General features: G+C 46.5%; 1 protein-coding gene and 1 long non-coding RNA gene across 5 annotated transcripts; one reads left to right on the top strand and one right to left on the bottom strand.

The window, feature by feature from the left end:
- Window positions 1–4,391: 4,391 nt before the first annotated feature.
- On the bottom strand, window positions 4,392–10,719 carry Gcdh (glutaryl-CoA dehydrogenase). 4 transcript variants are annotated; one of them, XM_035442545.1, is made up of 12 exons: window positions 10,688–10,706; window positions 10,540–10,630; window positions 10,400–10,426; window positions 9,652–9,795; window positions 9,444–9,506; window positions 9,069–9,239; window positions 8,040–8,169; window positions 7,740–7,956; window positions 7,182–7,285; window positions 6,870–6,995; window positions 6,513–6,673; window positions 4,392–4,864 (listed from the first exon to the last, which is right to left on the bottom strand). In XM_035442545.1, exons 2-12 carry the CDS (start codon window positions 10,613–10,615, stop codon window positions 4,791–4,793), a joined length of 1,293 nt encoding a protein of 430 aa, XP_035298436.1. In that variant the 5' UTR covers window positions 10,616–10,630; window positions 10,688–10,706; the 3' UTR covers window positions 4,392–4,790. The 4 variants fall into 4 exon arrangements, with proteins under 4 accessions (XP_035298436.1, XP_027262050.1, XP_027262049.1 ...); XM_027406249.2 differs by lacking the exon at window positions 10,688–10,706 and having other exon boundaries at window positions 10,274–10,426; window positions 10,510–10,677; XM_027406248.2 differs by lacking the exon at window positions 10,688–10,706 and having other exon boundaries at window positions 10,510–10,677.
- A 249-nt stretch (window positions 10,720–10,968) lies between these two features.
- On the top strand, window positions 10,969–22,189 carry LOC103161433. The gene is made up of 5 exons (XR_003483463.2): window positions 10,969–11,068; window positions 14,788–14,941; window positions 17,821–17,967; window positions 21,435–21,546; window positions 22,129–22,189. It is a non-coding gene; the product is annotated as an uncharacterized LOC103161433 (long non-coding RNA).
- The last annotated feature ends 829 nt before the right edge of the window (window positions 22,190–23,018 follow it).

Here is a 23,018-nt window from a genome sequence, read left to right as displayed (position 1 = left end):
CCCAACGAGACTCCTTAATATAGGTGACAATGGTGTGAGTGGGGCAATACATGAGGCCACTGGTCCAAGACCTAACACTAATGCACAAACTGACTTAGTAGAGCCCATTCTATATGGGCCTTGCTCAGGGGTGTGGGGGTGGAGAGGTGACTTGGTCCTGCCTCAACGAGATGATGGGACAGACTTAGTAGACTTCCTAGGGGAGGCCTTACCCTCTCTGAGGAGCAGAGAGGAGGTGGGGGTGGTGGTGAGGGGAGTGGGAGGAGATGCGGGAGGGGGAACTGGATTGGAATGTAAAAATAAAATTAAGAAAAAAAAAGAGAATGAGGTACTGTTTCAAAACCAACAACAACAAAACGGGCTAAGGAAAGCTGCATGCTGGAGTACAGAGGCAGCTAAGACACAGTCCTCTAGGAGGTTTCTGATCACACATGACAAGCACACAGTAGTGAAGATCCATAGAGGTTATACATGGTGGCAGGCAGGCTTGGTGCTGGAGCAGCAGCTGAGTGTTCACGTCTGACCCAAAAACAGGAAGCAGAGAGGGCATACTGGGAACGGTGCCAGTCCTTGGAAACATCAAATCCAATGGCATACCTCCTCCAAGGCCATACCTCCCAATCCTTCCCACACAGTCCCACCAACTGGGGACCAAAGTATTCAACATATAAGCCCTTTTCTTCCCCTTCTCCTGTACCCAGGGGTGGAGGGGAGTATTGGTTCTTATTCAAACTACCATAATGCTGACTTCAGAGTAGCCAGTGGTGTATTCATGCATATGAACAGTGGCTTTGGGCTGCACAGATTGTGTTCTGGAACTGCAGGCATGTTAGGCTTACACCCTAGTTCATCTGTGTTATACAAGGGTTGGGAGGCTGCCCCATGTCTCAAGGTAGGAATGAAATGGGGAAATTGTTGGGTGTCACCCACAAAGGCAGTTCACACCTTCCTCCTTCCTCACTTATACCACACAGCTTAATTAGGTCACATTCTCCCTGGCCCTGTGTGTGTGTGTGTGTGTGTGTGTGTGTGTGTGTGTGTGTGTGTGTGTATGCTATTCGATTAATCACTGAGTTCCAGTGCAGGTCAGCCACTTTGTGGAGAACATGATGCTAATTTCAGTACTTTCAGAAGTCAGAGTTTAACCCTTGTATTTCCACCTTAGTGCCAACTACCAGCTGCCAGGACCCTTCTCCTCTCTGGACTCTAGCATTGAAATCCTGAAGAAGAAAGCCCAGGAGCTGATTGAAAACATCAATGAGAGCAGACAGAAGGACCATGCACTTATGACCAACTTCAGGGACAGCCTGAAGATGAAGGTGACAATCCCTCAGAGGAAGGAAGGACCTATGGTCTGACATCTGTTAGGTTCTAGGGACCCTGCGAGGCACTTTGCACATAGTTCTCATTTTACTCTAGAATAGTCAATAGACTGGGCTCATACCATAAGTGAGGAAATTATGCTGGGCAGTAGTGGTGCATGCCTTTAGTTCCAGCACTCAGGAGGCAGACCTCTGTGAGTAGGCTAGCCTGGTCTACTGAGCGAGTTCCACGACAGCCTCCAAAGCTACAGAGAAACCTTGTCTTGAAAAACCGAAACAAATAAATAAATGAGAAATCTAGGGCTCAGAAATGAATGATTTGGGATGTGTGTGTTGCTTAGTGGTAGAAAACTGAAAACAACTATTGGTTTGATGCCCATTTACACACACATACATACACAAAATTTTTTAGGTGGTAAACCACATATATATGGTAGTTCCATCTTTAATCCCAGTACTTGGGAAGCACAGGCAGGCGAATCTGTTCATTCAAGGCCAGCCTGGTATACATAGTTAATTTCTTTAAGTTTTTCAAAACAGGGTTTCTCTGTGTAGTGCTGACTCTCCTGGAACTAACTCTGTGATCAGGCTGGCCTTGAGTTCACAAGAGATCCACCTGCCTCTGCCTCTTGAGTACTGGGATTAAAGGTGTACACCACCACCATCTGGCATACAGAGTGAGTTTCAAGCCAACCATGCTACATATTGAGAGTCTGTCTCAAAAATTTTTAAAAACAAGTATGGCTCAAGATGGCTCAGCAGTTAAGAGCGCTTACTGCTCTTCTAGAGGACCGAGTTTGACTCCTAGCGCCCATGTCAGGTAATTTACAACCATAACTCCAGCTCCAGTAGATCAGATGCCCTCTTCTGTCACAGTCACTAGGTATACACGTTACACAGACAGAGAAGTAGGCAAGATACTCATATTTTTTTAAAAAATGGTAAATGAAGTAAGGAAGCAAGGCTCAGGAACCCAGATCTATCCAACTCAGGAGTCTTAAGCATGCTAGATAAGTATACTAACCATGAGCCTTATGCTTTATTTGGAAGCAGGGTCTCACTTGCCCTGATGGCCTTGAACTTGTAACTGCTCCTGCCTCAGCTATCTAAATGGCTAGCATTACAGCCTGCTCCGACAGGCCTGGTTATGGTTTGCCTTCTCTTACCCATGTGTCCTTAGAAGGTAGCTGTGGTCTGAGATGAAGTAGTTGGTCCTACAGCACGTGTGGAGCTCATGCCTCACGGTATGCTTGCTGGAATGCAAGTACCCATGGCTATGCCTGGTGCTGCTTGAGAATGCATAGCCAGCAGAGCCAAGAACTGCACTGGTCTTTGCCCTCAGTCAGACCTTTTCTATTTCTAATTAAGGATAGTCTTTCCTTAGTATCAAATAAGAGGACTGGTTCCAGAACCCCATGGATGCTAGTCTTCACAAGTAGTGCTCAGGTCTCTCATTCAAATGAGGTAGTGTTTGCCTAGAACAATGCATGTCTTTCTGTACATTTTAATTATTTTGGGGTTTTAGGGCAGGATCTTACTATGTAATTCTAAATGACCAGGAACTCAATGTATAGCCCCAGGAGACCCTCCCTTCTGCCTCTACAAGGGTTGGGATAACAGGTATGTACCACTACACGTGATTTCCTACAGATTTTACTTTTCCTGTAAAATGATTTTTTTTAATAATTTTTATTTATTTTTATTTTATGTGCATTAGTGTTCTGCCTGTATGCCTATATGAGGGTGTTGGGTTTCTTGGAACTGGAGTTATAGACAGTAGTGAGCTGCCATGTGGGTGCTGGGAATTGAACCTGGGTCCTGTGGAAGAACAGCCAGGGCTCTAAACCACTGAGCCATCTGTCCAGCCCCTGTAAAATGATTTTTAATCATTCCTAGATTTAAGATGAAGAACCAATTGAACATATCTTTTTTTTTCAATTTTTTTTTTTTGGTGTTTTTGAGACAGGGTTTCTCTGTGTAGCTTTGGAGCCTATCCTGGCACTCGCTCTGGACACCAGGCTGGCCTTGAACTTAGAGATCCGCCTGCCTCTGCCTCCCAAGTGCTGGGATTAAATGTGTGCGCCACCAACGCCCGGCACATTTGTATCATTTTAATAAATAAAAGAAGCTAGACATCATGGCACATCCTTATGATTCCAGCACTTGGGAGGTAGAAGTACTAGGATCAGGAGTTCAAAACCAGCCTCAACTGCATAGAAAATTCAAGGTCAGTCCTGACTACACGAGACTAACCATCTGAAACAAAAGAACTGAGAATAGTGGTATGTACCTGTGTGCATATAGTCCCAGTAGTATGGAAGCTGGGACAGGAAGAGTGATGAGTTCAAGGTCAGCCTGGGTACATGGCAGGACCATACCTCTAAATAAATAAACAAACAACACATAAACAAAATTTTACCTTGCAGTCAGTACAATTCTTTGTTACTCTCTGAAAGGTCTCAGATCTGACAGAGAAGTTGGAGGAGAGAATGTACCAGGTGTACAGCCACCACAGCAAGATCATTCAGGAAAGACTCCAAGAATTCACTCAGAAGATGGCAAAGATCAGCCTTCTGGAAATGGAGCTCAAGCAAGTTTGCCATACTGTGGAAACAGTATATAAAGACCTGTGTGTCCAGTCTGAGGTAAGGGGTGTATCCTGTGAGGAAAGAGACCTGGAATGACTCAACTGAGAGTAAATGTGGATAGGAACCAGACTTTTTTCTTTTCCCCTACATTGCTTGGAATGAAATCCAGGGCACATGGATCTGCACATGCCAGACAAGTGCTCTGCCACTGATAGTCACCTCAGCTCTAGGAAACACGACTGTTACTAACCCTAAGTCATACAGTCTGCCCTGAGAAACCAAACTCTTGTCCATGTTATCATTGTGTAGTTCACTGTATCATGAAGGAAAGGACAAAGTGCCCCCTTGCCGGTTCAGAAACTGTCTAGCTCAAAGTTTATGAACTATTCCAGGAAGACATAGCCCCCAGGCAAGTTAATCTCTCCTACGAGAAACTCCCCAAATTACCCCTCTGTGGTTACCAGTAAACCCAGACCAAGGAGTGAGGCACAGGCTTTATTTTTCTCTTTTATTTGCTCAGTGTTGAACATAGAAGGCACTGCCCCTGGGATGGAGGCAGGAAGGAAGGCACCACAAACTCCAGAGCACTTTCTCACAAGGTCTGCTCCATTTCACAGTGTCGTCCCCCCCCCCCCCAGTTAGAAGAAGCTTAAAGTAAATGGAGTCTGATCTCACTTAAAATGGGCTAAGGGCCATACAGAGAATTTCATCTTCTTTCTATAGAGCATATCTGAAATTTCCATAGTCTCAAATCAGTGTCTCACTTTCCACCATAAAAGCCAGTTCCAGCCACTGCTTCTTGAGCAGACAAAGAGCAATGCACGGTGCGCGGTTCTAGCCAAGCATTTCTCTTGTTGAAGGTCCCGCTGTTGAAGTGGGTTCACTTGCCAACTGTGAATGCCTGAATCCCAGTAATTGCTTTCCCAAGGATCAGAGCGTGAATGTCATGTGTACCTGTGTGAGATGAATGTTAGAATTCGTTTGGAATCTTCAGCTCATAACTTACCTTTAAAGTCATTCCCTGTGCTGCCCTAGGTTCCCACTTCAGAAGAACAGAATTACAAAGATGGTGAATGCTGACTGCTGCTAAGAAGCTCCCATCTTAACACAGCCCACTGAGCCATGCTGCGATTGTTTTCTTTTACAGTTCTGTAACCCAACACAAAAGCCACCAATGATCTTTGTGCTAACTACCAAAGTGTGACAAGGTTAGCCCCTGCCATAGACCTAGCTTTAGCAAATTTACCCAACCCACACCTATAGCTGATTAAATGTTGGATTTCTAGCCTGGCCTACTTTCTTCCAGAATTGGGAAGACTGATTGTATGTGCAAAAACATGGATGGTCCTTTGCTCCACCCCTCCTTTAGGGACAGCAGCAGAAACCATGGTTTCCTTTTTACACAGTTAAATCATTCCATTTGCTTCCAACACCCCAAGTCTGACACATCTCAAATCATGCTCACATTGTAGGATCTCATCCACCTCTCTCCCTCACTGTTTCTGGAATGTTTCGTCCAGTAGCCAGAGATAAACATTGAAGACTGCGACTTTCCCTTGGTTCAGATCCTCAGTCATTGAGGCAGACAGGGAAGATATCACATGCATTCTGTGTTTTCTGACTAGAATCTGCCTCTCTGACCAAGAAGCTAGTGACCCCATTGTGCATGGATCACACTGGATTTGATCCCCCCCCCCAATAGGATTTCTCTGTAGGTTTGGAGACTGTCCTGGAACTTTCTTTGAAGACCAGGCCACCTGCCTCTGCCTCCCGAGTGCTGGGATTAAAGGCATGCACCACCACCACCCAGTGTATTTCCCCCCTTTTAAATACTGGTCAAGAACCCGTGAGTGTAGGTGCACATGCCGTGACACATACTTGGAAGCCAGCAGACAATCTCAGGCCTTGGTCCTTATTTGAGATGGGATTTTTGTTGTTCACTAGTGTGTTACCCTGGCTGGCTGGTCTGAGATCCATGCCTTAGTTTCCCATTTTACCTTGGAGCACTGGGTTACAGATGAATGCTATTGTGATGGCTTTATGAGGGCTCTGGACTTAAACTCAGGTTTTTATGCTTTTATGGCAACTGTTGTGCTTACTGAGCCATCCCTACAGCCTCCCCCCCCCCCCAGTATCATTTTTCATGTCTTTTTCCAAGTTTGTCCTAAGCCATGGGTACATGCTCTGTGACTCCCATAGTCTGCAAACACCTTTTTCTCTGAACATGAAGTAGTGATACAATTACTGTGTGCTGTTCTCTTTTTCACGCCCACCCACTACCAAGAACTGCGCCTCTCTCTTCGAACTTTGCTCTTGGGACTATGTCTCCCTCCATATTTCATCCCACAATGAGAACAAGGGCCAGGAGCATGAGCATCTCACATAGTCTGCTCATTGGGACCTTTGAAGTCATGCAGTCACTCGTTTATATATTTACTCCCACAACCTCTGAACAGCTCCAGGTGAGGGGCAGAGGGTAGTCATTTGACAGTCATTTGGTGACGCTGGAGGACAGAGCTGTGCTATCCCAGCTCCTTACTGCTGTCTCCCTCCCCAAGACCACTGTAACACCCTCCTCCTCAGCCCAGGGTCCAGCTCTGACCTTCATAAGTGTTCACTGCCTCCAGATTCATAGCATGCCGGATCACATGGTACTCATCAGAAATCCCATTTCCTCCCAGGATGTCTCGTGCCTGGCGGGCAATGTCCAGGGCTTTCCCACAGTTATTTCTCTTCAGCAGGGAGACCATTTCTGGGGTAGCCCTGGGAGTGGCACATAAGTTATAAACACTGGGTCTCATGTACACCCCACAGATGATATCCAACTGGCAAGGCTGTCCCTGGTCCAGCCCATCAAAACCAAGAGGGAAAGAAGCTTATGTCCCCAGCTGGGGCCACTAGCTGGCAAGGAGAACCTCAGAAAGGGCCCAGGATTCAATCATACTATATGATTTCCTACTTGTCCTGATCCTTTAAACGGCCAAGCTGCAAACAAGCGTGGAGGCCCAATGTGATCTCGGTGAGCATGTCTGCCAGCTTCTTCTGAATCAGCTGGTTCCTGGCCAAGGGGACACCAAACTGGATCCTAGAAAAGGCAAGGTCAAGTGAGGGCCTGTAGTTCAAGAGGCTTCCCAATTCATAGTGACCCTGTTATTGGCTCATTTTAACTGCTCAGGATGTCCCAAGTCATGCCAGAGCAGAGAACTTAAACTTGGGGGGTACTGGGGAAGTCACTATTGGGGTACAAAGTAAACTTTAAGACCCTCCACACCTGTCCAGAGCGTATTGCCGTGCTGTGTGCAAACAGAACTCAGCAGCTCCCAGGACACCCCATGTGATGCCATATCGAGCAGCGTTGAGGCAGCCAAAAGGACCCTAAAAGATTGACAAGAGGTCTCTCTCAGTCAGCTGAAGGCCTGGGAAGAACCAACTGGGAAGCAGGAAAATCTGTCTCCCAAATGTTCCAGACAAGGGCATCTGCATTTAAATCACATAGGGTATGTACACCAAAACTCGGGTGCAGCAAGCCTTGTTTGTTCAGTGCCTTTCTGCTCTGTGTGTGCACACAGTTCTATACAGCATGGGACCTCAGTGCTCAAATGCAAGAAGCTGGCAGGAGACAGGTAGCTGCTCATACAAGCAGAGTAAAAAGTGGTCCAGGGCAGAGCCATATGCATTTGGGGCAAAGTGGTAACCCATGAACAGGGAGCATCAAACTCCACAATGCCCCACAAGTACAGGGACCATGTAGTTTGTTCTCCACTTGAAAAGGTGAGAAAGGGAAGCCAGCAGGTGGCCCCCACCAGTTCCCAAGGTGTCTACCACATACCGCCAGGCTGGACGCATTAGGGAGCACATTCTCCTCAGGCACTTCCACGTTGTCCATGATGATCATACCAGTAGACGAAGCCCGCAAGGAGAACTTCCCCTCAATCCTAGGGGCTGAGAGGCCCCGCATTCCCTTCTCCAGCAGAAAGCCCCGAATACAGTTGTCCTCACACCGAGCCCACACTACGAACAGGTCAGCCACAGGTGAGTTGGTGATCCTGGGGGCCAAAAAATTATGGTGGGATCTGTCTGCTGCCTCCTCACACACACCTTATCACCCACCACCACCTGGGCCCCTCACCAGGTCTTGGTCCCATTGAGAATGTAGCTCTGGTTTGATGGATTGTGGCGAGCTCTGGTCTCCATACCACCGGGGTCACTCCCATGGTTGGGCTCTGTAAGCCCAAAGCAGCCCAGAAGTTCACCCTTGGCTGCAAGCACAAGTCAGGGTTATAAGGCTACCTACCAGGCCTCATTCATCTCCTGATAGATTATCTTCACCACTGAGCCAGACCTGTAACCACTCTGTGAACTGAGGAAATGGTCCAGGCTATCTATAATCACAATGTCACAGTATGAGGGAGGCCAGAAGGAAGGGGCTGGTGAGAGTGTCTTCAAGGGCACCAAGAGGCTTAGCTGAAAGAGGGCATAAAGTTTGTGGTTGTCTCTTATTTTGTTTTTGAGAAGGTTCACTATGTAGCCCTTGCTGGCCTAGAACTAACAGATCCAACTACCTCTGCCTCTGGAGTGCTGGGATTAGAGGCGTGCGCCACCACACCCAGCCTGAAGGAGGGTATGAGGAAAAGTAATCACCAAGGTGGTTATTGAGAGAATCTCTAGTAGCTGAGCAGTCACAAGAGTGGCCAGAGGGATGAGCATGGTTGTGCATGCCTTTAATCCTAGCTCTTCCCTCTCCCTCAGGAGACCAAGGAAGGTAGACCTCTGAGTTCCAGGCCAGCTTGCTCTACAAAGCTCCAGGCCAAACAGGGCTACCTAGAGAGACCCTATCTACAAATAAGATCTGAGTGGTCAAAGAAGTAGAGGAAAGGTCTCAGGGGCCTGCTCCTGGGCCGCATGGTTAGCAGTTAAGACTTTCAACTTTGGACTGGGATAAGGAGCACAGAAAACAAACCCAAGGGGAGATGATGGTGGCCAGGAGTGAAGTCACAGGGGAGGGGAGAGGGAGGAGGCTGACAGAGATGGTATGGAATCAGGGCCTGGCAAGGAAGGGCACAGGTGGTCTGTAGGAAAGGAGGCAGGCTATGAGGACACTGGGATCTGCATTCCAGACCACAGTCTGATTTCCCTCCACCAGGCAGCAGCTGCTTACCCAGCCGGGGCAGATACTTCTGCCGCTGCTCCTCGCTCCCATAGGTGTAGATGGGGTGCATGACAAGAGAAGACTGAACACTCATCATTGACCTGTAGCCGCTGTCCACCCTCTCCAGCTCTCGGGTCAGGAGCCCATAGGCCACTGATGACACCCCAGCACAGCCATACCCTGGTGTAGAAGAGGAGCAGGTAAACCGACCAAAGTTCAGCCAGCTGGAACAGCCCTGAGTAAAGGGCTATAATGGGGCCCTTCTGAAGTGAGCAGGGGGCTGCCCTGACTGGGGCTTTCCACTGCCCATTTTACAGATGGGAAGGGGTGACTTCTCAGGTGCTGGGAGTAAGGGCTACAGAGTATACAGAGAACCCCTCTTACCTTTGATGGTGGGTCCCAGCATGCCCAGCTCCCCCATCTCATACACGATGTCCCGGTGAAAAACTGCAGAGACGGGTGCCAGAGTCAGGCCCTGTCTCAGCTTGATGGAGTCCCTGACTCCAGGGACAGAGCCTGTGTGTGGGCACTGCAGCAGGTGTAAATCCTGTGTGGCTGAGGAGCCCAGGGTGCCCACCCTCCACATGGGCACCTTCATTCCGATTGGCCAGCACAATTCGAGGCATAAGCTGCTCCTGGCAGTAGTTGCGGAAGGTGTCCCTGATGAGTTTCTCATCAGCAGTCAGCTGCTCCTCCAGTACCAGTGGGTCCCTCCAGTCAAACCCAGGACGAGAGGCTGGGTAGGGCATGGAGTTCCAGTCAGCCAGACCCCCCCCCCCTTTCCTCTTTTTGTTTGTTTTTTGAGACAGGGTTTCTCTGTGAAACAGTCCTGGCTGTCCTGGAACTCGCTCGAACTCACAGAGATCCGCCTGCCTCTGCCTCCTGAGTGCTGGGAGTAAAGGCGTGCACCACCATTGCCCAGGTCTCTTCCAGGTTTCTTTTCTTCTTTTATTAGGGATTTATTTATTTATTATCTATCTATACAGTATTCTGCCTGCATGCAGGCCTGGTTGTGAGCCACCATGTGGTTGCTGGGAATTGAACTCAGGACCTCCGGAAGAGCAGTCAGTGCTCTTAACCTCTGAGCCATCTCTCCAGCCCATCTCTTCCAGATTTCTAAGTTGCACCCATTCTCCCTATCTAGCTCCACATGAATGCTAGCTTCATACAGTCTGACAAACGCAGCCCTTCTCTAGCCCAATAGAAACAAATACCTTAGCGCTTCTGACCCTGGGCACAACCCAGCTTCCCTTCCCGGCAGCCCTTGCAATCACAGACAGAGACCACCAAGGGTCAAGGCCACAGCTGGACCGGAGTGTAGGTGGGAAGGTGGTTCTTACTTTGGGCCGGTCGGCTCTGTGTCTTCTCTGCAAACACAGGACGAGAAAGTCACACTGAGAAAGTGTCCTTGTGTCTCCCTGCCCACCCCATCCCAGGTCCCCGCACTGACTAGTGTGTGCCGCCGCCGAGCTTCACGTACGTGGGAAGTGCAGGCCCGGCCTGCGGCTCAGTATCCGCGCGGAGACTCCTCTCAAAGCCATGTAGCCGGCCAGCATCGCAGCGACCGCCACCTGGAAAAGCCCGGCGTCAGCGGAGCCCAACCTTGCCCCACCCTCTACCCTTCGGACCTGGTGCACGCAGACTGCTCGGGAGCTGCACGCTTGACCTGGCCTAATAGGGACTCATTGGTTCCTCCTTGATTCCGCCCAGAACACCCCGGTCCTACGTGGCTCTGCCTTTTAAAAGGGCCTACGTAGCAGCCTGGCTATGTAAGCGGATTCTTCCCATCGCATGCATGATGTCTCCTTTAAGAATCCAAACCAGGAAGGGGCGGAAAACGAGTGCACAAATCCAATTGGCCAGCTGGCTTTTGCTCCGCCCACCCCAGGTTAGCCAGTTGTCAAGGGCCCGAGGGGCGGGATCCCAAAGTTCAATAAGGAATCCTGGGGCCAGACTTTGAGAAATCCTCAAACGGTGTGTGTGCGCGCGCGCGCGCGGGTGGGGAGAAGGTAATCCCAGCCCCGCTTGCCCGCCAGTCCCTCCCAGTCTATCCCAGTTACTTTTGTGTGCTCTGCGGGTGGGCGTGGTCTCGTTCTGTGAATGCTGCCTGTCTGTGCACCTGAGTATGCGCGGCTCTCCTACTTGCTGAGTGTTTGTGTAGACTAATCTAGAACATGTTGTAACTGCGTGTCTTGGATATTATTATTTCTATGGAAGTACGCTCTGTTTTGAACAGAAGATAAAGACAAGAATAGAAAAGGAGGAATATGTAACTTCAAAAAACTCGCCTGAGAAAACATAACTGGTTATCCTGTCAAAGCAGCCGTCAAGGATTGTCCTTGGAAAGGAGAATGCTCTAACCATCGACCCAGTATCTGCTTCTGAAAAGTGCTCTATTGACCGGCCACAGAGAGGGAGTTCCCTTTATAAACTTACACCGGCCCTTTATTGGCTCTTAGTAGTGTTTTTTGCTTTTCCGTTTTTCGAGACAGGGTTTCTCTGTGTAGCTTTGGAGCCAATCCTGGCACTTACTCTGTAGACCAAGCTGGTCTCGAACTCACAGAGATCCGCCTGCCTTTGCCTCCCTAGTGCTGGGATTAAAGGCATGCACCACCAACCCCCAGCTGGCTTTTAGTAGTTTAAGCCACCAATAAAGATGGTTTAGCAATAATGTTACAACTACAAACATAGAAACCCATGTGAAATTGCTCAAACCCAAGGTGATTTTTCTCCTGGAGGGGCCCACAAATGATAACTTCTGGTCCTCCTCTAAGTCCTTAGTGTCTGTGGGTGGCAGCTCTGCGATCTTTCCTGTAACATGTTTTGTGGTGTTGTACTTCTGTCTTGTGACATAATTGACTATGTCCCCCGTTTTAGCTGTGTGTGGACGAGCTCTTGTGATTGTTATCTTTACACGTGTCTTGTCTTTTTTTCAAGTGTTTGTGTGCCCTCACTGGCATGCAAGTTTTTAAAAAAGATTTTATTTATTTATTATGTATACAACATTCTGCTTCCATTTTTATCTGCACACCAGAAGAGGGCACCAGATCTCATAAGGGATGGTTGTGAGCCACCATGTGGTTGCTGGGAATTGAACTCAGGACCTCTGGAAGAGCAGTCAGTGCCCTTAACCTCTGAGCCATCTGTCCAGCCTTTGCATGCAAATTTTAATTACATTTATCTGTGTGTGTGTGTGTGTGTGTGAGTGTGTGTGTGTGTGTGTGTGTGAGTGTGTGTGTGAGTGTGTGTGTGTGTGAGTGTGTGTGTGTGAGTGTGTGTGAGTGTGTGTGTGTGTGTGTGTGTGTGTGTGTGTGTGTGTGTGTGTGAGTGTGTGTGTGTGTGAGTGTGTGAGTGTGTGTGTGTGTGTGTGTGTGTGTGTGTGTGTGTGTGTGATGGGGGGGGTCCACCTAGCGTATGCCACAGCTCCCATGTGGAGGAGGATGCAGGACAACTTTCAAGACCTGGTTCTCTCTTTCCACTGTCCTGGGATCCTCAGGTCTTTTTTTTTTTTTTAATGATTTATTTTTATTTCATGTGTTTTGCTGTATGTATGTGAGGGTGTAGGATCCCCTGGAACTGGAGTTACAGACAATTGTGAGCTGTCACGTGAGTGCTGGGAACTGAACCCAGGTCCTCTTGAAGAGCAGCCAGTGATCTTAACCACTGAACCATCTCGCCAGGTCCTGATCCTCAGGTCTTTAGGCTAGGTGACAAATGCTCTTACTGCTGAACAGTCTCTCAGGCAGGCCCCTTTGACACAGGGCCTGTTATGACACTGTCATGAGTGTAGGGTTGCTCAGAGGTTCACCGTGACCATAAATAAATTTTAATAAAAAGAGGCTTTTTATTTAGTTACTGGTGTTCAAGAACGCTCCCAAGATGCAGCCCCTAGCCACATCAGCCCAAGGCTTACAAAGGCAAAAACTACAAGATTACATGTAGACAGGCTCTAATTTTAACATATATGTCTTACAGTTGCCTTAGTCATCTTTTTTAGCAGAGAAAGCAAGTTTGATTACAAAAGCCAAAATAGCAGTTAGTTTTATGACCATCTATCTTGCTATTACAGTCAACTTAAGGATAGTCTTCATGTCTGAGAAAAAGGAAAGTGGGTGGCTAGTGTACAACCTGCGAGTGAGAGACTTACATGTTAGAGACATTTTTTGCTTTTTGGTCTCTCAGGGATACTAAGTCTAAATTTTAAATATAATGTTAACCATCATCACACCTCCTTGAGTTACCCTGATGGCCTTGAATAGTGTTTAGTGTTTAGGCTCTCCTGAGATCGAAGATCACAGGCCTGAAACACCAGGCTCAGTTTGTACTTTTTTGTTTGTTCAGTTTTTTGTTTTTTTTTTTGCGGGGGGAGGGGGGTTTCGAGACAGGGTTTCTCTGTAGCTTTGGAGGCTGTCCTGGAACTCTGTGTTTGTTTGTGTTTTGATCGTTTTTGTTTTTTGGTTTTTTTAAAGATTTTATTTATTTATTGTGTATACAGTCTTCTGCCTGCATGCAGCAGAGGGCACCAGATCTCATTCAAGGTGGTTGTGAGCCACCATGTGGTTGCTGGGAATTGAACTCAGGACCTCTGGAAGAACAGTCAGTGCTCTTAACCGCTGAGCCATCTCTCCAGCCTGCTTTTTTTTTTTAATAGGTTTCTTTTTTTTTCATGATTCTTTTTTAATATTTATTTATTTATTTAAAATGTATACAGTACTTGCTTGTATATATCTCTGCAGGCCAGAGGAGGGTACCATATCTCATTACAGATGGTACCAGATCTCATTCAAGGTTGTTGTGAGCCACCATGTGGTTGCTGGGATTGAACTCAGAACCTCTGGAAGAGCAGGCAGTGCTCTTAACCTCTGAGCTATCTCTCCAGCCCCTGTTTGTTTGTTTTTAAATAGTCTTTTATACCCTGCTAGATTTTTCTTCAAATTTGCTATGTAGTGGAGGATGACCTTGAAATACCGAATCCATATATTTTTTAGAGATTTTATTTATTTATTTATTTATTTATTATGTATACAATATTCTGCTTCCATGTATATCTGCACACCAGAAAAGGGCACCAGATCTCATTATAGATAGTTGTGAGCCACCATGTGGTTGCTGGGAATTGAACTCAGGACCTCTGGAAGAGCAGCTGGTGCTCTTAACCTCTGAGCCATCTCTCCAGCCCCCGAATCCATATTTTTTTAATGATTTATTTTTATGTGCATCAAAGTTAAGTCTGTTTTAGGGCACAGGATCCCCTGGAGGTGTAGTTACAGAGTTGTGAGATGCCATGTGGGTACTGGGAATTTAACCCAGCTCCTCTAGAGGAACAGCCAATGCTCTTAACTGATGAGCTGTTAAGGGCCATGGGCCCTAAACTATGGGGTTTAAAAGCCCATCTTTGTAAATCCTTTTATGACCTTTAAGTGAGCCTCATGTGACCCATAATTAGATAAGTTTGGCCAAGAGGGACTACTAATGACTGCGTTCTGAGAAAAGGCGTGGGCCTTTCTGCCTGCTGTTTAGAAGATACCGCAAGAATGTCCCAGCCCCAGCAAATACAAGACGTTCCTTCCTGCTATCCCCACCGCTTGCCTAATTTCCTTGTTGCAGGGCTATATAAGCCCACTCTGAGCCCCAATAAATGGAGACCTTGACAATTGCACAGATGGACTCTGGTCCCCTCTTTTGCTCACTTGGTCTCCTTCTCTTCTCTCGCCCATGACTCTTTCAGGCAGCCCCCCTTCGGAACCCTGAATGACTGATCCGAGGGACGGGTCAAGTGGCGCCCGAACAGGGGAGTACGGTCAGCTGTCGGATGGCGGAAAGACAGCCCGGGACAAAGAGGATCCTGCAGACGGCCAGACTCGAGCCCTCTCCAGGTGGAGGTAAAGTACCAATCATTGCTGTCCCAATGCCATGGGCCGTGTTATGGGTAAAGAATTGAAATTCATAAGAGAAGTTAGGTAGCCCGCAGGGAGAAAGGAGTAAGAGTTAAAAAGAAAGATAAAAAGGAGTAAGAGTTAAAAAGGAGAAGATAAAAAGAAATGAGTCAAAAAGAAAGATTTAGTTCATTTTTTCTGTTTTATTGATAAAGCTTGTCTATGGTTGATTTTAACGGGACCAGACATAGCTCCCCAGACCTGGGAAAAGGTTGGGAGAGTTACTTCGCCCACAGCGAGAAATGCTGCTGGCAGCATTTCTTAGAGGCAGTCAAGCTTGGGGGCTGCAACTTACAGCCTTGGGAGATGCCGCCATGGTTGATGGCTGATTAATGTATATAAATGCTATTGAAACAGCCAGACTGTTTTTGAGACTTATAGAAAAGAAAAGGCAACATATTTAAGCTTAGAATTGTTCAAATTTTGGATGCTCATATTTCAATGATTGACTATAAGCTACTATGTTAGAAATTTCAATTAGGGATTTTTCTTTTCTACAAGCTGATCATAACCTAGGCAAAAGGAGAAATGTGAGACGTATGCAAGTTATGAATGAACGGTGTGGCCACACCTGGATGCATGATGTGATTGTGAATTTATGAATGCAGATGAATGGAAATGCCTAAATTGCCTTGGATATGATTAGAGATATTTATATTGCCTCAGATATAGTTTAAAATATCAAAATCACTTTAATAGGGTCAAAAAGAGCATCCAGTCAGTCAGTCAATGTCTTAGCAGGAAAAATTTTTATTTCAGCCCTAGGAGACAGTCAATTAAAAAGTTAGCAAAAGCCTATAGCATTAGCTTAGAGACATAGAAATCTATGGATGATTCTGTAAAATTTGGCAGATGAGAGGATACAGGTCTGACTAAATTTTTATGGTTAAAAAAGGAAATCTAGGAAATTAAAGTTAAAACATGATTTTGAAAAGGGTTTATAAGAAGCCTCAGAAAAGAGCCAACCTGTTAGATTCACAGCTTGGCAGGTCAGCTAACATGCAAATAAGGTTTTATCAGCTTGTCAGCCTCGAAGGTTAGATTAGAAAAGGCTACTCAAAAACTCTAAATAAATCTAGAGAATTGTTAAAGACATATGTTATATTCTAAAGAAATTAAGGCTTAATAGATAGCAATTGGAAAAGATACCTTAAAAATCTTTAAATAAGTTTTTTAGAAATTGTTATAAAATATTGATTGGTTAAGTACCTTTTTTGGGACATCTAATGATGATTTAAATCCTTTAAGTACAATTCTATAAGGAGATAATGATCCAGATATACCCAAACAGCTAACTAAGAAGGTAGACAAGTTCTATAATTTGAGGAGTCGATTCAGCATCATCAGATATATTGACTATGCAAAACCATGGGAAACTTATGTACTCCCTACAAAACATAGTCTGACTTCTGGTTTTTGGCAGAAGGAACCATTACTATGGTTGTGCCTACCCGTCTTACAGGCCTAAATATTTTAAACCCTTATTTTAAAGCATTAGCCTACATGATACAGAAATGCCATATAGATTCTAAAAAGTATTTTAGGAGAAAACCAAGTATGATACATGTCTCCTACTCTAAGCAACATTTGATGGTTTCAGAACAATGATTTATGGGCGATTGCCTTTGCTCAATTTTCAGAAAGAATTGATAATCAATTTCTAGCTCATGGACTGTTACAATTTGCACTATACATCCTTTTGTATTTCCAAAATTGTAAAAAGCAGTCCTAAAAAAATATGCTATGTTAATTTTTACCAATGGTTCTATTGGAAGAGTTACTTACATAGGTTTTTAATAGAAAGAAATAGAGCAGACAGCTCTGGCTTCAGCTCAAATAATCAAACTACAAGCTGTTGCAATAGTCTTACAGATCCTGGTAAATAATTCATTTACTTTGTATACTGACAGTCACTATATATTTAAGGCTTATAAGGTAACAGAAACAGTCCCATACACAGGATCTAGTAATAGTCAAGTCAGAATATTATTTAAACAAATTCAAAATGTTATTCACCTAAGAGAATTATCATGTTTATGGGGCACAATGGGAACCTATTAAATAGGCCTTTCCCTGATTACTAGCCAAATGGAATGAATTATCTAATTAACAAAATTGGTTGATTTGCCTTAAATAGAAAAAGCTCGACAGGCTTCTAACTTTCTTCATCATAATAGCAAAAGTCTAAGAAAGAAATTTGGCTTAACCAGAGAGACTGCTGGTCAAATCATCAAACAATGAGGAATATGTCCACAATATGGCTATGGCTGGTTTAAGGGTGAATCCTCAAGGCCTGCTCCCCAACCATTTATGGCGAATGGATGTGACTCACATTACAGAGTTTGGCAAGTTAAAAATGTGCCACTCCACAAACAGGAGAAGGCACTAGGCATGTTATAAGTCACTGTTTAAGATGTTTTGCTTACATGGGAGTGCCAAAAGCTATAAAAACAGATAATGGGTCTGGATATACTAGCAAAGTTTTCCAACAATTTTGTGCTTAATTCCCGAGACCGGTGCTACCGGAACAGCCCGTGTGGCCTAGTCCCGCCCAGCACGCGTGGACCTGCCTGCCGAGCCTTTGGGCCCAGCATGCTGCTGACTTGAGGGGAGTAAAGCGCCTGCCTCCGTGCTTTTATAGCAGGTGAGACATGAGGCGAGCCCGCAGCTCGGGCAGCGGCGGCTCCTGAGCCGACAGGACGCACAGGCCAGGCAGTGGTGGCGTACGCCTTTAATCCCAGCACTTGACAATTGCACAGATGGACTCTGGTCCCCTCTTTTGCTCGCTTGGTCTCCTTCTCTTCTCTCGCCCATGACTCTTTCAGGCAGCCCCGCCTTCGGAACCCTGAATGACTGACCCGTGGGACGAGTCAATGAGCCATCTCTCCAGGCCCCACATATCTTAAATACTGTTACAAATGATCTTGAGCTCCTGATCCTCTCATTGCTACTCTCAAGTGCTGAGATTTCAGGTCAGTATTACCACACCCAGTGTCTCCTCTGTTTTTCATTTTTGTCTCTCTCTTTTGTGGGGGAAGGGAGGTTGAGACAGGGTTTCTCTGTGTAGCCCTGTGATGGGGGTTGTCCTTCTGTATGTTTCTCTTATTGGTTAATGAATAAAACACTGTTTGGCCAATGAGGCAGGAAGATAGGCGGGACTAGGAGAAGAGGAGAATTCTGGGAAAGGTAGGCAGAGAGAGTTGCCATGTAGCAGTCAAAGGAGTTGCAGGTACAGCATTTCCAGTAAGCCAAGACCTCATGTAAATACATAGATTAGTAGTTATGGGTTAATAGTTAAGACAGAGCTAGCCAATAAGAAGTCCTAGCCACCAGCAAACAGTTTCATAGTTAATATAGTGTCCAAGTGTGTTTATTTGGGGCTCAAGGGCCACGGGACCAGCTGGGACAAAGAACCTCTTGTTACAGCCCTGGCTGTCCTGGAACTTGATTTGTAGACCAGGTTGGCCTGGAAACAGAGATCTACCTGCCTCTGCTTCCCAAGTGCTGGGATTAAAGGCGTGCGGGTTAAATCAGGGTCTTTTGCTTTGTTTTTGAGACAGGGTTTCTTTGTGTAGTTGTCCTGGCACTCACTCTGTAGACCAGGCTGGCCTCGAATTCACAGGCATCTGCCTGTCTCTTCCTCCTGAGTGCTGGGAATAAAGGTGTGTGTTGACACTGCCTGGCTTTAAATCAGGCAGGGTCTTAAGAAACAGGGAGTTAGACAAGACTTCCTGGTAGGCAGATAGATAGGGAGAGGGGTCAAGGTAGGTACTAAAGGTGGTAAATTTCCAAGTGGCCTCAACCTTCTGACCTGAAACAAAAGTCTGACAGCCCTCATAAGTTTTGTATCTCACTAACAGGACCCCTGCTGATGAACTGGCTTAACAAGTTCAAGGATGAAAGAGCTAATGTAGACAGGACAGAATTTGTTGGTAGTTGAAGGGTGTGGTGATATATTGTTTATGATCTAATAAATAAAGCTTGCCTGGAGATCAGAGTGCAAAGCTAACCACACTAGCTAACCATAGATGCCAGGCAGTGGTGGCCCACACCTGTAATCCCAGCATTCAAGAGGCCAAGGCAGGTGGATCTCAGTTAGTTAGTTCAAGGCCATCCTGGGCCACATATCCAGTCTAAAAGAGAAACCGAGCTCACACAAAGATGATCCTAGCACTTGGAATGACAAGCCTTTAATCCTGGCACTAAGGAGGTGGAGACCTGGGGCTGGAGAGATGCCTCAGAGGTTAAGAACAGTGACTGCTCTTCCAGAGGTCCTGAGTTCAATTCCCAGTAACCACATGGTGGCTCACAACCATCTGTAATAGGATCTGGTGCCCTCTTCTGGTGTGCAGGTATACATGGAAGTAGAATGTTGTATACATAATAAATAAATAAAATCTAAAAAAAAAAAAGGAGGTGGAAACAGAAACAGGATATGGCTATGCAGAGAGGTGATGGAATTGTCTAGTGGGACTGGCAGTGGACAATTCCTATAGCCATGGGGAGATCATGGCTGTGATTTGGTCTGAGTTGTTTACTGATCCTCCTTTTGTTGGAAGTAGCAGCTACTCCTTCCAGAGGGAAGCTTGGGACAGGAGGACATGGAAGACATGATTATGGTCTGTGTAGACGGTTAGGGATTATCATTGTGCCAATTAAAAGGCACTGGAGAGAGCTATTAGTTGGGTCTATTGATTAGTGCTGTGGGCAGGGGGGGGGGCGGGCTTCAACCACCTCAGTATCTGACATAATGGCATAGCCTGCCTTTCAGGCCCCCTCAAGTAAAAAGGAGCTGCCGTTTGTGTACCAGGTGTAGGTGGCCTGGGGTAATGTGCCTTCCTCTGTGTGCAAGTAAAGACGCAGCAGTTCTCGGGTTTCAATACAAGAATGAGATGGAGAGTGGTCTGTTTGGTTAGGGAAGAAGATTTGAGATACTGAGGGATGGGCATGATTGGAAAGTAAGTGTGGCTTCATTTACCAGTGTCACCTGGAGAGAGAGAACCCAGAAGGGAGGTGGAGTTTGTAAGCCTTTATATAGGGGGGACAGGCTGTGGGAGAAGACAGTGGTAAGTGACCTGAAAGTTCATTGGATTCACAATAAGGAGCTCAGTCACCACTAAAACATGTATGCAGGGCGCCTGACCCTGGGTGATAAAGCTAATTTTTTTTCTTGACAAACATGCCACAGGTATGAAGGAAGGTCTCAATTGGTGGCCTAGGACCCCAAGGACATATCCCTCTTTTGTGTTAGATAGAGGGAGAAGGCACAGGTTAGGCCTGGACAGTGTAGTGCCAGGACCTGGAAGAGGGCCTGTTGGAGCTTCTGAAAGGGCTTGGTAGCAGTGTGAGAAGGGGTTCATGTTGGGGGTCCACAGCTGCTTCATGTAGGGTGCGGCATGGAGGGACAAGGAGGGAGATCCAGGAGCACCAGAAGCCAGCTCTTCCTAGGAATGCTGAAGTCTCCTGGACTGGACAAGGTGTTTTCTATCCTTTGTGGGTCGGGGGTCATGGTTAGTCCCCAGCAGGTGGCCTGAGTGGTGGGCATTTGGACCTTAGACAGGGAGACTCGATACCCCCGACTGGACAAGAAATTTGGAAGAGCAGAGGTGTCAGTTTAGCTAATCGGAGAGGCAGACTACAGAGATCATCTATATATTGTGTAGGTTTAGATCTGGAGAGAGACAAAAAGATTAGACCAGAGGCCAGAGCCGGACTAAATAGGTGTGGACTACCCAGAACTCCTGGGGTAGGACAGGCAAGGTGAGTTGAGTAGAGAGCAGGTCAGTCCAGGTGAAGGCAAAGAGATTTGTGACTGGCTGTTTAGGGGCATAGAGAAAAAGGCCTCCTTAAGGCCCAGGGCCAAGAAATGGGAGATTCTTGAGGGGCTAGTGGAAAGGAGTGTTAAGGTTTAGCTACAGACAAGATGGAGAGGGACCACCGAAGAGGTGTTGAGCTGAAGGTCTTGAACCCCATGGAGGGCCCCATTGGTTTTTTTTTTAACTGCAAGTATAGGGATGTTAACGGGGTGGGGCAGGGAAATATGGGGTGAAGTAGCTTTTTTCTTAGGAGGTCTGAGATGATAGGCTTAAGTCCGCTGAGGCTCTGGATAGAGGGTGGGTTCTGGGCTTGGGTGATGTTCCATGTAGGGTCCTGTAGTTGGATAATTGCAGGAGAATGGTGTTCGACAACAGAAGGGTCTTGGGTATCCCGGAATTGGGGGGGGGGGGTCCACCTGGGAGGTTGGTAAAGGAAATAGAGTGTTGGAACCATAGTTTCGGTGGCCAGGTGCTCTTGAGGTCAGGCAAATGGGGGGAACAAAGGAAATAGAGGCTTTCCCTTTAACTAGAAGATCCCTTCCCAATGAGGTGAAATGTTAGAGCAGCCTGTCACTGGAGAGGGAGGAGACTGGAGGTTGTGGACCACCTCTGCCCCCCGCCAGGTGTGCTGCCTTAGTTTGGTGGATTCCGTCTGCACGTGATCTATCCTGTCCCCGAACCTGCCTGCGCTCCTCAGGACGTCAGTTGTTAGAATCATATATGTCGTCGTGGAAGGTGAGACTATAGGACCAGGTCATATATTGGAATTCTTTAAAGAAAGTAGAGGAGTTAGAGGCGTAAGGCCCCAGGTTTTCTCTATTTGAGAGAGTTCATTTAATGAAAAGGGGACACACACCTTGACTAGGCTGTCCACCCTGGCAATCTCCCGAAAATGGGAAAGAGAAGCTGTGTGAGTCTGGATCGAGAGAGGTGGAGGAGGTCCCACGGCAGAGTGGGGGTGGGTGCGAGGGACTGAAGATTGCTTGTGAGGTGAAAGGGGCTGCAGGGTGGGGTAGTTAGAGCAGCCTGTTGCTGGAGAGAGAGGAGAGGAGGTTGAAGGAGCCAAAGGAGAAGGAATTGTGGGTTGAGGCTGGTAAGAGACGGGGTCGTTAGCAGGATCAAGAGCAGTGGAGGAAAGGATACGATAGACTCTGACGAGCCCCTAGGGAAGGCCTCACCCTCCCTTGGGAGCAGAAAGGATATGTGATAGGTAGGGTTTTAGTTGGGGGTGGTGCGGGAGGACGAGAGAGAGAGAAGGGAACAGGGATTGACATGAAAAACAATTTTTGTTTTGTTTTGTTTTGTTTTTCGAGACAGGGTTTCTCTGTGGCTTTGGAGGCTGTCCTGGAACAAGCTCTTGTAGACCAGGCTGGACTTGAACTCACAGAGATCCGCCTGCCTCTGCCTCCCAAGTGCTGGGACTAAAGTCGTGCGCCACCAACGCCCAGCTTAACAATCTTGTTTCTAAGTCAAATAAAAAAATCTGCAAAAGAAGAAGAAGAAGAAGAAGAAGAAGAAGAAGAAGAAGAAGAAGAAGAAGAAGAAGAAGAAGAAGGTGGTAAAATCCGGAAGATCAGGGGTTCAAGACCAGCCTGGACTGCATGATACTTGTTCCAAAAAGCCAAATAAATAATTTGTTTTGTAAGAGAGAGTGGGAGAGGGCTGGAGAGATGGCTCAGCGGTTAAGAACACTGACTGTTCTTTCAAAGGTCCTGAGTTCAATTCCCAGCAATCACATGGAGGCTCACAACCATCCGTTATGAGATCTGGTGCCCTCTTCTGGTGTGCAGACATACATGGAAGCAGAATGTTGTGTACATAATAAATAAATAAAATCTTTTAAAAAGAAGAGAGTGGGAGAATAGTCAGAATGCATTATATACTTGTGTGAAATTTTCAAAGAACAAAATTCATCAATAAAAATAAATGAGTAGTTTTGTTTAAAAAAAAAAGAGTAGTGGAGGTTTCCACTGGTTCCAACTTCATAGCTAGGAGCTGAGTTGGGGAACAACACAGGGAAGGCTTGGAGTGAAGATAAGAGAAAGCTTGAATTTCCCCAGTCGCTAGCAGTAGTTGCAGAGGTCCCTAATAATGTTGAGATTTAGGGTGCTGCTGGGCAGCCATTTGGATTGGTTATCTGAGGGATGTTGATGCCAGATTCAACTGCAAAGGAGAATAAGCCAGGTGCTATGTGGAGAGGTCGGAAG

This window comes from Cricetulus griseus, chromosome 3 (assembly GCF_003668045.3).
Source record: "Cricetulus griseus strain 17A/GY chromosome 3, alternate assembly CriGri-PICRH-1.0, whole genome shotgun sequence".
NCBI lineage: Eukaryota > Metazoa > Chordata > Mammalia > Rodentia > Cricetidae > Cricetulus > Cricetulus griseus.
The sequence above is the reverse complement of the archived record's forward strand: the minus strand, read 5'-3'. Positions and strand labels throughout refer to the sequence as shown.

Bases quoted from the DNA above. Each gene is read 5' to 3' on its own strand.
- Gcdh (XM_035442545.1), bottom strand. From the start codon at position 10,615: ATGCTGGCCGGCTACATGGCTTTGAGAGGAGTCTCCGCGCGGATACTG. The intron at 9,796-10,399 runs GTAAGAACCACC...TGCCCTACCCAG, and splicing joins ACAGAGCCGACCGGCCCAAA to CCTCTCGTCCTGGGTTTGAC. The intron at 4,865-6,512 runs GTCAGAGCTGGA...CATCTCACACAG, and splicing joins GGCAGTGAACACTTATGAAG to GTACACATGACATTCACGCT.